This window comes from Leiobunum rupestre, chromosome 8 (genome assembly GCF_980474605.1).
Source record: "Leiobunum rupestre chromosome 8, qqLeiRupe1.1.hap1, whole genome shotgun sequence".
In the NCBI taxonomy this organism is placed as follows: Eukaryota; Metazoa; Arthropoda; class Arachnida; order Opiliones; family Sclerosomatidae; genus Leiobunum; species Leiobunum rupestre.
This window is the reverse complement of record NC_143391.1, coordinates 500,699-515,051: the sequence shown is the minus strand read 5'-3', so window position 1 is coordinate 515,051 and position 14,353 is coordinate 500,699. Positions and strand designations below refer to the sequence as shown.

The 14,353-nt window shown below is 32.9% G+C and overlaps 1 protein-coding gene across 1 annotated transcript in view; it reads right to left on the bottom strand.

Moving 5' to 3' along the window:
• Nucleotides 1-347: 347 nt before the first annotated feature.
• LOC149931629 (death-associated inhibitor of apoptosis 2-like) overlaps nucleotides 348-14,353 on the bottom strand; it is a 329,985-nt gene continuing 315,979 nt past the window's right edge. The window contains exon 3 of the mRNA XM_090156242.1: nucleotides 348-657. Within this exon, the coding sequence (XP_090012368.1) occupies nucleotides 360-657 (298 nt within the window). The 3' untranslated portion in view covers nucleotides 348-359. The remainder of the gene's footprint in view (nucleotides 658-14,353) is intronic.

The window sequence follows — 14,353 nt, the reverse complement described above, 5'->3', positions numbered from 1 at the left end:
CGCAGATATCTGGAGATTAGATTTTTACCCGTTTGCTTATCGCTTCCGAACCCCTTAATTTCTAATCTCTAGGCAATAAAAACAAGTTATTTACATTTAATTTTTTATTTTAGAACTTCGTTTTACATGTTAGTAGGTACTATCAGATATTCCATTAGATGGTTATCTTGTACATTACACAATTAAAACAAATTAAAGTAGTTAAGTTTACAGGCATTTAAATGGGGTGAAACGATCTCCTGCAACTTAATTTAATTAAAAGTTCTAACTCACGTATTTGTAGTGTTTAGCAGCAGTATCGTCTGACGTCCGAGGGACAGTCACAAACGTCTTCTTCAGGTACAGGTGAGAAGCTTTTGTCAGAGACCGTAGTTGCTTTTGGCGTCGGGGGAATGTCCCATTCTAGCGAAAGGTACTTTTTTTTCCGATGGTGAATTATCCCTAGCCGGACAGTTTGGAAAGAATCTAGCATGTTCAAGTTCTGGTACGTCTCCTGATTTCCATCCTTCTAATACGCCATGGCATTTGTAACATCGTACTTCATCGCCCCGCTGAATATAGTAGAATCCAGCCTTCGCTAGTTGCTCCTTAGTGACGTGCGGATTTTTCCAGAGACGAAACGTTTCAAGTCGATACACTTCAATGTCCATAGCTGATCTAGACCAAATACGTTCTATAGTTTCAAATGATACATTCTCTAAGCCTACATTTACCCCTAAGTCTACTAAACCTAATTTTATCAATATGGTTAAATTTCTACGCTAAAATTCTCAATATAAACGCTTTTTCAATATGCAAATTGTTTTAAATATGTCTAAAATTATAGTCTATTACAAAGAAAAAATAGTTACTTACTTTACTGGTAGAAATCCTTTGTCGAGCTGTAGAAAAGACTGAGCGATCCGTCAGCAGGTCTTTACTCGTCAATGCGCCGTAGAGAAATGACGCACGGAAGATTAATTTATTCCTATTTTGTTGAGAATAATTCATCACGTGATCTAAACTTCAAATACCCCTCAAATTCTATTGGCTGTCTCTCTCTCTCTGACAGTTTAAACTGCCTCTAATGATTGACGGCAGATATTAACCCACTTGAGTATTTGGAAAAAACCCTTTGCTACTCGAAGGAGAGTTTTGGAAATACCACGTTGACGATATCAAAATCGAGCTCTCACTTGAAAATGTTTACGTAAAACAATCCTCTTGGAAAATTGAGTTACGTAGAAGATTGCTAAAAAATGGCTAAGTGTTATGTTTTTTTTCAATAATGAGTTATTTTTTAAATTTTAAAGTATTTATTAAGAGTGAAAAATCCCATGACTACACTGACGGCATATCTTAAGTACCGGTGGAAAAAAATCCATTGCTCAAAGTTCAGTTATCTTATTAAACGTGCGCGTGCACAGAAAATGAACGAGTCACGTGATAGTAACTTAATTTCTACGCTAATCTTACCCCTACTAGGCCTAATTTCTGTCTAATACATTTCCAATATATATATATATAAAAGAATGCCTAAAAATTTCATTTTAAATATAATAAAATAGCCTAGCTGATTATTATTATTATTATTATAACTTACTTTTCAGCGTGACCTTCAATGACTATTCCCAATGCTAAGACTCTTTATTGAGATAACGAAAACTGTAACTAAGAATTGATTCCCATGACTACCCTGACGGCAGATCTTAAGTACCAGTGGAAAAAAATCCATGGCTCAAAGTTCAGTTATCTTATTAATCGGGTGCGCGCGCACAGAAAATGAAAGTCACGTGAGAATCGGTACGTCACTGAAAATAGTGGAAGTGTCATCACTAGAGTTCTTTTATCAATATATTTAATTAAGGATTATTTCAAAGTTTAGATGGCGCCATGGTTCTCAAAGCAGTGATATTAAAAGATCTCAACGAGTGGAATTGGAGAAACGCTAAAAATATTCTCGACATATTCATTCTCCCTGAGTATAAATAAATAAATAAATAAATACATTCTTGGCGTAGTAGTAGGATTTTAAGAGAAAAAAATTAAATACGGAAAATCAATTATTTTATTTTAAAGGTTTTGTGATTTCTCACCAAACAATTTCAACATCTTCAATGTAGGCTATCACATCAGGGGCATCTCAAAAAATCTTTTTCCTCTGATCTCCTAGTTTCTGCCTCTGTCTTTAGTATTTATAAATATTTTCCTATCCATAAACCATTTCCTAACTGGTGGACTTTGATATCACAAAAATTTTACTTATAATAATATGCTGAAATACATTTTCCAATACGCAAAAAATTAAAGCTAGACCTAAAAACCTGTAAAGTGTAAATAGTTAAGACTAAATTTCTAAGCCTAGCCCATGAAAGTACATTTTCCGTAAATCATATCCTAACATGAATGCATTTGTTAAGAATAAATGTTTTTTTTTTTAAATATGCTAATTAATTTCGTAAACAAACATAAATTTTAGTTCGCCCTTCCTCCAAAATATCTAATAGAGCTAGTACATTATCGATAAATGTACATGTTCTTGGGGAATAAGAGACGTTTTTTATCAAAGTAAGCCAAGTTTAAAGCTTATTGTCAATGGTTCCATAACAAAAACCACATTGTAAAGTGATAATGGCTGCTCACTAATCCCAATTCCATGTGAAACTCTTTCAGTTTCTTTTGAGTTTCAAAATAGGGTTTTAGAAATACATTTTTCCTATTTCATTAAATATAAGTATTAAACTTAGAATTGCTTCATTAAATTATGCATTTGTACTGTACTGTACACAATACCAGCATTTGAAATTGTATAACATTAAAACACAGTTTTTAAAAAAATATATATATCAAGGTTTTCAATTCAGTTAAAAATAATTATATTAGATGTATTGTGTTTATATTTTTAACTTAATTGCATTGATGTTTTAAAAGCAAACCTCGGGCCTAAGAAACAGGCAAAGTGTAAATTGCTAAGACTAAATTTCTAACTCTAATAATGTGTAAATCAATTATACAATTATCTATTCATAAGTGTTAGAGACTTTATTACAATGAAATAAAACCATGTAGAAATGTATATGATATAAATTTAAGAAAACTCAAACATTCGACAGACATAACTTTTCTGTTTTAAATCAACAATTTTATTATTCTTTCTTATAATTTTTTTTATACAACCATTTGTTTTTATATAGGTAACCTGAGGACGGCTATAATATGAACATATACCTAAAAAAAATCGGGGATTAAACAAAAACAACCTTAAGTTTACTATTTTTATATATTCACACGTCCTCAATTATGCAAATTTTATATTAACATTTCTACTATACATATTTCATAATTATCTCTTATAAAAGAGGGTCATTTTTGTACTATAAAATCATTCCATTCCTGAAATCCGCTACAGGAAAATCTGCAAAGGGATAAAAAACAAACACATATATATATATATATATATATATATATATATATATATATATATAGCTTTAATCAAATACATAAATAAATATATTCGTTATGGATTATAAGTTCGCGAAAGGTGTGTATTATATTTAATTTCTTACATTTCGTTTCATTATTTAATGATTTTTTTTATTTTTTAAAAAAGTATGTCTTACTCTGAAGTCACACTGTTGGGAGACATACTGTAATTTTCTAAACAATAAACAAAATACGAACCATTTTCATGTTTTATTATTATTAGGAATATGGATGAAAAAAAAACACACATTAAATATGTATTTCAAATATCTGTAGAACCGAAGCCTCTCGATCCTCTTTCTGTATCTTCTTCAATTTGCTAATACAAACCAAAACAGGGAACTTGAAATAATAATAATAATAATTTTGGAGGGTGGAACATATCAATTTAACTCACAAGGCATTCCATAGGAACTGGCATCGAAATACATTCGCAGATAAGTTGAGCTATTCGATCGCCTCTGAAGATTTTAAATGCGTTTTTCCCGTGATTAATCAAGACAACCCCTATTGTACCAGTGTAATCTTTATCTATCACACCTGCTAAAACATCAATACCATGTTTTACGGAAAGACCCGAACGAGGGGCTAGAAATAAATAAATAAATATAAAACATGGTATTCGTTAAATAAATATATATATATAAATATAATATTACCAATACGTCCGTAGCAGAAATCAGGTATAACTACACTTAAATCAGTATTTATTAGCTCTCTTGCCATGGGGGCTACAACATAGTTATATGCACTACATAAATCAAGACCTGCAGAGCCAGGTGTTTCTCGAGTAGGTGCGCATGCATATTTCGTTAATCTTACGAATTTCCGAATTTGCTGAGGAATTTCCATTATGGATAAATATTAAAGACAAATATTAAAAAAAAATATTCTAACGAGTAAAGAAGTTTCAAACACAAATGACAAGTTTTACGAAAAAATTCCTTTTATAGCGTTTAACTCGATTTAAAATTCTTTAGATACGCTACTTAAGATAATCTATGAAGTATTCTTGTAAACTGATCTTGTTATAGTGAAGATTAGTTGATTAAGCTAAGCAATTTACGAGCGACGTCCTAGCGTACTTGTAATTAAGAAAGAAAGTACTTAGTTTTACGATTTTACTTAAAACTATGATTTTAAATCGATAAAGTGAAACACGTAAAGTGACCCTGACCAAAATTGTTTCACAAACATCTGTACCGTTTAATAAGATAGAGTATGATAACGATTTCTAGAGCCCTATGTTCAATAATGATTCATTAGGAAAATTTGAATATAGTTTAAATTTTTAATTACTTATTTTTGGGTTGACTACCAATTTGGAGGACTACTGTTTTGATTTTGATATAACTAAATTTGATTGGTTTTCGAAAGGTTTTCTCTTCCAACCCCCTCACCCCCTGCCCCCAGTTTATAATTATGATGTCAGTTGTAAATTGTTTTTTTCGAGTATAAAAAGGGTAAACAGAAAAATTGAGAGATAGTATTAAGAAAACAGCCAATTCGAATTGTTTCGGAATCGGTTCGAGGGACTAAGTACGTAGAAATACCTCAATTGTAAATTCTAAACTTTGTATATATATATTATATTCAATCATTCATTCTTACTAATTTTATAGTAATGGATCCTATTTCCATAACTTTGGCCTCGGGATATGAGTACGTCGGTACGACAACCGAATCTATGATTTGCCTTCAATGCGACGAATGTACGGAAGAATTGGCTGTAAGAGGTGGAGGACTGTTCTTTTGCTGGGGGGTCGAGAGTGCGCGCATTATCAAATGGGTGTAATTTTTCGACATGGTAATGTCTATACCAAACACATCCCCGGGCATCTTACAAAGGAGTTCCCGCCCCATCTCCGTTGTACGTACTGTGGAAGAAGAGGGTCGAAGAGAAGCCGTCGACGGGAGGAGTGCTCAGCGTTCGATTTTATGGGATGCTGTCATTACCCTAAGCCTCCCAGAGACCGAACTGTAGTTCGTTTTATAAATAAATAAATTAATAAAATTGCGAATAATTTACAAATAAATGTCTATTGACTTTTCTTCATCCTATAATATAAGTTTATTCCTAAATTTTTAAGCTTATTACAATAAGATTTCTTTAAGAGAGAGAGAAAAGAATTGTTTAAATTATTAAGTTAGGGTTATAAGTCAACATGATAACTTATATCCTGGGTATAATTTACTAAACTTCAATAACTTTGACTTGATAAAGTAGGTAATATATGAATCCATCTAAGTATACAAAAAATGCTTCAATCTTTCAATTACATTGATTGTGAAAAGGCATAATTTAAGTATGCGACATCATTTAAACAATGAGAAATTAATTCGTTTATATCGTTGGGGGGAATACCCTGTAAATTCAACTCACAATCAATGTAATTTAAATAAATTTATTGAAAGATTGAAGCATTTTTTGTATACTTAGATGGATTCATATATTACCTACTTTAATTTTAAATCGAGTTAAACGCTATAAAAGGAATTTTTTCGTAAAACTTGTCATTTGTGTTTGAAACTTCTTTACTCGTTAGAATATTTTTTTTAATATTTGTCTTTAATATTTATCCATAATGGAAATTCCTCAGCAAATTCTGAAATTCGTAAGATTAACGAAATATGCATGCGCACCTACTCGAGAAACACCTGGCTCTGCAGGTCTTGATTTATGTAGTGCATATAACTATGTTGTAGCCCCCATGGCAAGAGAGCTAATAAATACTGATTTAAGTGTAGTTATACCTGATTTCTGCTACGGACGTATTGGTAATATTATATATATATATATATATATATATATATATATATATATTTATTTAACGAATACCATGTTTTATATTTATTTATTTATTTCTAGCCCCTCGTTCGGGTCTTTCCGTAAAACATGGTATTGATGTTTTAGCAGGTGTGATAGATAAAGAATACACTGGTACAATAGGGGTTGTCTTGATTAATCACGGGAAAAACGCATTTAAAATCTTCAGAGGCGATCGAATAGCTCAACTTATCTGCGAATGTATTTCGATGCCAGTTCCTATGGAATGCCTTGTGAGTTAAATTGATATGTTCCACCCTCCAAAATTATTATTATTATTATTTCAATTTCCCTGTTTTGGTTTGTATTAGCAAATTGAAGAAGATACAGAAAGAGGATCGAGAGGCTTCGGTTCTACAGATATTTGAAATAAATATTTAATGTGTGTTTTTTTTTCATCCATATTCCTAATAATAATAAAACATGAAAATGGTTCGTATTTTGTTTATTGTTTAGAAAATTACAGTATGTCTCCCAACAGTAATTGTAAATGTTTTATATCGTTCAAACAATAATTCATTAGAGAATATATTTCAATGGGGCAATTCCCACATAATTTTTCTAAAAAGAGGTTTTCCAAAGGCTTAGAATAGTCGTTTGAGAGACGGAATCCACTGTATAGTTCTAAAAAGCCACAGGGATTCTCACTCCTCTCCAAAGGTTTGAAAACACTATAGAAAGTTCTGAATTTTTGTTCGAGAACTTCATACATTGTGGTGATGGATGATTGATTTTGCCGAAGTACGGAAAGTTGCTCATCAATTCTGGGTTTGCACTGATCGAACGCAATTACCTGGGGTACGCTAAGCGTCAAACTCCAAGTTAAACACATTTCATCTAGCAAATACTTTTCACTAAATGGTTGCAGAATCCAATTAAACTCTCCGCCTGTCGACGTTACGCGAAAGTAATGGTTGTAACAGCAATCCGAATACTGCTCAATAGTAGGCGTTAGTAGAGTAATTCGTATTCCTGTTTGTGACCCCAGAGCGTCAATGACATAGGACCATTTTTCAGTAAGACAATCCCAAGATTGAATTGAGACAACGATACTATTGACACCGTTTGTTAAGTACACGGCTGGGACACCATAAAAAAATTGAAGCTGTAACTCCAAAAACCAGAGTGTGACTTCAGAGTAAGACATACTTTTTTAAAAAATAAAAAAATCATTAAATAATGAAACGAAATGTAAGAAATTAAATATAATACACACCTTTCGCGAACTTATAATCCATAAGGAATATATTTATTTATGTATTTGATTAAAGCTATATATATATATATATATGTGTTTGTTTTTTATCCCTTTGCAGATTTTCCTGTAGCGGATTTCAGGAATGGAATGATTTTATAGTACAAAAATGACCCTCTTTTATAAGAGATAATTATGAAATATGTATAGTAGAAATGTTAATATAAAATTTGCATAATTGAGGACGTGTGAATATATAAAAATAGTAAACTTAAGGTTGTTTTTGTTTAATCCCCGATTTTTTTTAGGTATATGTTCATATTATAGCCGTCCTCAGGTTATCTATATAAAAACAAATGGTTGTATAAAAAAAATTATAAGAAAGAATAATAAAATTGTTGATTTAAAACAAAAAAGTTATGTCTGTCGAATGTTTGAGTTTTCTTAAATTTATATCATATACATTTCTACATGGTTTTATTTCATTGTAATAAAGTCTCTAACACTTATGAATAGATAATTGTATAATTGATTTACACATTATTAGAGTTAGAAATTTAGTCTTAGCAATTTACACTTTGCCTGTTTCTTAGGCCCGAGGTTTGCTTTTAAAACATCAATGCAATTAAGTTAAAAATATAAACACAATACATCTAATATAATTATTTTTAACTGAATTGAAAACCTTGATATATATATTTTTTTAAAACTGTGTTTTAATGTTATACAATTTCAAATGCTGGTATTGTGTACAGTACAGTACAAATGCATAATTTAATGAAGCAATTCTAAGTTTAATACTTATATTTAATGAAATAGGAAAAATGTATTTCTAAAACCCTATTTTGAAACTCAAAAGAAACTGAAAGAGTTTCACATGGAATTGGGATTAGTGAGCAGCCATTATCACGTTACAATGTGGTTTTTGTTATGGAACCATTGACAATAAGCTTTAAACTTGGCTTACTTTGATAAAAAACGTCTCTTATTCCCCAAGAACATGTACATTTATCGATAATGTACTAGCTCTATTAGATATTTTGGAGGAAGGGCGAACTAAAATTTATGTTTGTTTACGAAATTAATTAGCATATTTAAAAAAAAAACATTTATTCTTAACAAATGCATTCATGTTAGGATATGATTTACGGAAAATGTACTTTCATGGGCTAGGCTTAGAAATTTAGTCTTAACTATTTACACTTTACAGGTTTTTAGGTCTAGCTTTAATTTTTTGCGTATTGGAAAATGTATTTCAGCATATTATTATAAGTAAAATTTTTGTGATATCAAAGTCCACCAGTTAGGAAATGGTTTATGGATAGGAAAATATTTATAAATACTAAAGACAGAGGCAGAAACTAGGAGATCAGAGGAAAAAGATTTTTTGAGATGCCCCTGATGTGATAGCCTACATTGAAGATGTTGAAATTGTTTGGTGAGAAATCACAAAACCTTTAAAATAAAATAATTTATTTTCCGTATTTAATTTTTTTTCTTAAAATCCTACTACTACGCCAAGAATGTATTTATTTATTTATTTATTTATACTCAGGGAGAATGAATATGTCGAGAATATTTTTAGCGTTTCTCCAATTCCACTCGTTGAGATCTTTTAATATCACTGCTTTGAGAACCATGGCGCCATCTAAACTTTGAAATAATCCTTAATTAAATATATTGATAAAAGAACTCTAGTGATGACACTTCCACTATTTTCAGTGACGTACCGATTCTCACGTGACTTTCATTTTCTGTGCGCGCGCACCCGATTAATAAGATAACTGAACTTTGAGCCATGGATTTTTTTCCACTGGTACTTAAGATATGCCGTCAGGGTAGTCATGGGAATCAATTCTTAGTTACAGTTTTCGTTATCTCAATAAAGAGTCTTAGCATTGGGAATAGTCATTGAAGGTCACGCTGAAAAGTAAGTTATAATAATAATAATAATAATCAGCTAGGCTATTTTATTATATTTAAAATGAAATTTTTAGGCATTCTTTTATATATATATATATTGGAAATGTATTAGACAGAAATTAGGCCTAGTAGGGGTAAGATTAGCGTAGAAATTAAGTTACTATCACGTGACTCGTTCATTTTCTGTGCACGCGCACGTTTAATAAGATAACTGAACTTTGAGCAATGGATTTTTTTCCACCGGTACTTAAGATATGCCGTCAGTGTAGTCATGGGATTTTTCACTCTTAATAAATACTTTAAAATTTAAAAAATAACTCATTATTGAAAAAAACATAACACTTAGCCATTTTTTAGCAATCTTCTACGTAACTCAATTTTCCAAGAGGATTGTTTTACGTAAACATTTTCAAGTGAGAGCTCGATTTTGATATCGTCAACGTGGTATTTCCAAAACTCTCCTTCGAGTAGCAAAGGGTTTTTTCCAAATACTCAAGTGGGTTAATATCTGCCGTCAATCATTAGAGGCAGTTTAAACTGTCAGAGAGAGAGAGACAGCCAATAGAATTTGAGGGGTATTTGAAGTTTAGATCACGTGATGAATTATTCTCAACAAAATAGGAATAAATTAATCTTCCGTGCGTCATTTCTCTACGGCGCATTGACGAGTAAAGACCTGCTGACGGATCGCTCAGTCTTTTCTACAGCTCGACAAAGGATTTCTACCAGTAAAGTAAGTAACTATTTTTTCTTTGTAATAGACTATAATTTTAGACATATTTAAAACAATTTGCATATTGAAAAGGCGTTTATATTGAGAATTTTAGCGTAGAAATTTAACCATATTGATAAAATTAGGTTTAGTAGACTTAGGGGTAAATGTAGGCTTAGAGAATGTATCATTTGAAACTATAGAACGTATTTGGTCTAGATCAGCTATGGACATTGAAGTGTATCGACTTGAAACGTTTCGTCACTGGAAAAATTCGCACGTCACTAAGGAGCAACTAGCGAAGGCTGGATTCTACTATATTCAGCGGGGCGATGAAGTACGATGTTACAAATGCCATGGCGTATTAGAAGGATGGAAATCAGGAGACGTACCAGAACTTGAACATGCTAGATTCTTTCCAAACTGTCCGGCTAGGGATAATTCACCATCGGAAAAAAAGTACCTTTCGCTAGAATGGGACATTCCCCCGACGCCAAAAGCAACTACGGTCTCTGACAAAAGCTTCTCACCTGTACCTGAAGAAGACGTTTGTGACTGTCCCTCGGACGTCAGACGATACTGCTGCTAAACACTACAAATACGTGAGTTAGAACTTTTAATTAAATTAAGTTGCAGGAGATCGTTTCACCCCATTTAAATGCCTGTAAACTTAACTACTTTAATTTGTTTTAATTGTGTAATGTACAAGATAACCATCTAATGGAATATCTGATAGTACCTACTAACATGTAAAACGAAGTTCTAAAATAAAAAATTAAATGTAAATAACTTGTTTTTATTGCCTAGAGATTAGAAATTAAGGGGTTCGGAAGCGATAAGCAAACGGGTAAAAATCTAATCTCCAGATATCTGCGCTAGGAAAACTAATTTTGGAGAATGGGGATGGGGAAAGCAACCGGTGAACGAGAGATAAAGTATCCAGCGAATGGGGGGTGGGGGAAAGCAGCTGGTGAACGGGAGAGAGAATCTGGTGATTAGAAATTCTGGTGATTAAGGGAGGAACGGGAGAGGCGCGGGTGAACGGCAGGAGCCAAGCAACAGCTTTGTGTCCTTCTGGTGAATGAGAATGAAATTCTCATTCACCAGCGGGACATCCCTTTTCTCTACCGTTAAACGGTTAGAATGGTTAGCCAAAAAGTCATATTTAAGCCAATTGGAGACGCGTTTTTGCCCTCATGAGAATTTTGCGTCAGATAAGAAATGCGTCGGCTCACGTGTATAAGGAACATACTAATGTTAATTTTCGATAATATATTTTAAGGTAAAATATATAATGTTACTAAAACTAAGTATAGGAAGATAATATTATTATTATTATCATCCTCTTATGGTATAAGAGGTTAAAATTATACGGAATATTTTTATATTACCGGGCAATTTTAAGGCTTTCATGGAGGCAGAGTTAATTCATTTCGTATAAAATTATCTTTCGGAAAAAGAAGAAAAATATTCCTTTAGAACTAAACGTATTACTTTTGTAGTACGGTATGCAACAAGTGTGTAATTTTAACCAGGTAACTTTTTTGGCATGCTAAGGCTTAGCAAAAAACCGATGTTATTTTCGAGAAAAGTTTCCAGCTTTCTAATATTTCAACAATCACTATATAAATAGTAACTTATGAGTCCTGGCTGTCGGAAATATTACTTCTTGGCAATTTCTGGGAAGATGTTTTATTTAAGCGCCTATTGGTTTTATTGGTAATTAATTGAGTTAAAAAACAATTTACAGAATTTAAAAATGTACCAGTCTTATACTCAATCAGGTAATATAATTCCACCATTAGCTACTATACACGTTCGATTTCAATACAGTATATTTTGAAATAAAACTATGGACCAAAGCTGAAGCAACGAGTCGAAACGCTGCAATAATTATCGGGCGCAAGTTTTCTTCGCTGCTAACTGGCGTCTTAATAACTTCCTCCTTCACGAATCCCCACAGGACAAAGTCCAGCAGTGTCAAATCTGGGGACCTAGAAGGTCTACGCTCGGGACCAATCCTTCATATTCAACTCCCAGAGAAATTGTAGGTGACAAAGCACATTGGTATACTTAAAAAAAGGCGTGGTATGTCGATCAAAAGTACATGTTCGAACGCTTCTGCAACTTCATTCGGTAGAAAAATGTACCAATAACGTGAGCTCCTAGTAGATTAGCCCAAACTTTGAAGCTAAATTGTACCTGATTGTGGTGAAGAAATCTAGAGTGAGGATTTTCATCGTTCATCACGTTTTTCTTCTGTCTGTTAAATGGGCCATCTCTCGAGAATGATAACTCAACGGACACAAGGTGCAAAGGCACGAAGCCATATGCATTGGCTATGGTACTGTACTTGTTGCAAAAGTCCAATTACCATCGCAAAGTGCGTGGTACCGTATGTATGAAAGTTATGGTGGTCAAGGACACTCCAGACGTAAAACGTTACCAAATACAAATATTAGCATGCCCTTCTCATACTTGCTCAAGGGAAAACGACAAAGTAGGCGATGACTGTGTCTTCCATGTTAATGTTATGTTGTCTCCGTTAGCGGAATCTTGGATGCACGTTACCGTCATCTTCAACGCTACGAACAGCACGGAAAATAGTGTGGTGATCTGGTCGACTGTCAGGAGAGAACATTGAAAACTCTGACTTGCTATACGTGCGGTTTGATGCACATCACCATAGTATAACTCTACCATCTTGGACCGCTGTTCATGGCTTTAAAGAGGCATATTTAATTAGTACGTTGATTTAATCATTTTAATATCGGTGACTACGATCTATGAATACTAAAACGGAATCCTTAATTTAAACTACGTGCAAATGTAAAAAAGATTTGCGAAATTAAGTCGTCTAAATTAGACATTTTTGTAGACTTCTTACAACCTCCCTTAGTAATTTTTGTAACAATTTCGGAAATGGTTTACTTTTTCAAAATTAATAACCTAGTTATAAAAAATGCAATTAAGATTGGTTTCTTTATTAGTTATTTGCGAAGAGGCATAGATCACCTTCTACCAACTTGTTTTATTTCATGACCTAGTATCTCGGTGAAAACTTGACCTTACCCGACCAAACCAATTTCATTTAAGGATCTCCATTAAGCTATTCAACTTGTTATTTGACCATTTTGTCTACCACCTAACGTTAAAACAGTTTCCAAACCTGTGAAAAGTCTCGATTTTAATGAAATTTAAAAATAAAAACGACGTTTCCCTATGGTGTAGATCCTGAAACTTTAACATTCCTAGGTAATATAGTTTTTAGGTTAAATGCCTGGAGCCATCAAACTAAAACACCCTTTTCATTTTTATTTTAAAGATGAAACTGAGATTTCTATGTTTTTACCGCATTCATCAAGAACTCGCCATTTCTTCTGGTGCATAAGGTCATCCGCGAACTAAAGAACTTGTTCGCTTTCACTTCTGTGGAAAACGTCGAGTTCTGGGACCATTGGCCGAAAACACCAAGTCTTTCATACCGTCTAGGGATGCAACGGTTCCACTTTTTTGGACTATCTCGGTTCCGGATCCGGTTCCGGTTCCTAAATTTTTGCTTTATCGGTTCCGGTTCCGGTTCTTAAAATTTTAATTTATCGGTTTCGGTTTCGGTTCCGGTTCTCAAAATTTAGAACCGATCGGTCCCGGTTCCAAAACAATTCTTATACGGTTCCAGTGTGTTTAGTATTAATTAAAGTTAAATGCACAAGCAATTCAAATGAATTTAAAGAGAAATAAAATCCACCACATTTATTTATTTAGAATATAAAATTTGATTTTGATAAATTATATTTTAAAAATAGTAGCTTTCTCAGTGACGTAGCTATAAGTTCGGGGTCCTCCCGCGAAACTGTTTTTGTGCTCCCTTATAATCATTAAGGCCAAGTCGCGATTATCGCCTTCTAGAGTTAGGGCTAACATGTATCGCCTACTACAATTAGATTTAACACGTACTTGCATGTTAAATATATAAAACGCTTAAAAATGACTTTAAGCCCTAAGTGAAACGATTAAGATAAATCGCGGCAATCAGCGTCTGGAGCAGTAAAAACAAAGTATCTGGTAGAACTTGGAAGTCTGGAGTTCAGACTCCCAAGTCCTACCAGAATCACGATCTAGATGACTTAATGTAAAATAATTAAAAAAATTATTGCTACTATTCTCTCGTAGGGAACTCACAAGCACGTTATTTGTTGAGGTTAACGGTAATAGTTAGTGTAGGGAGCTGTTG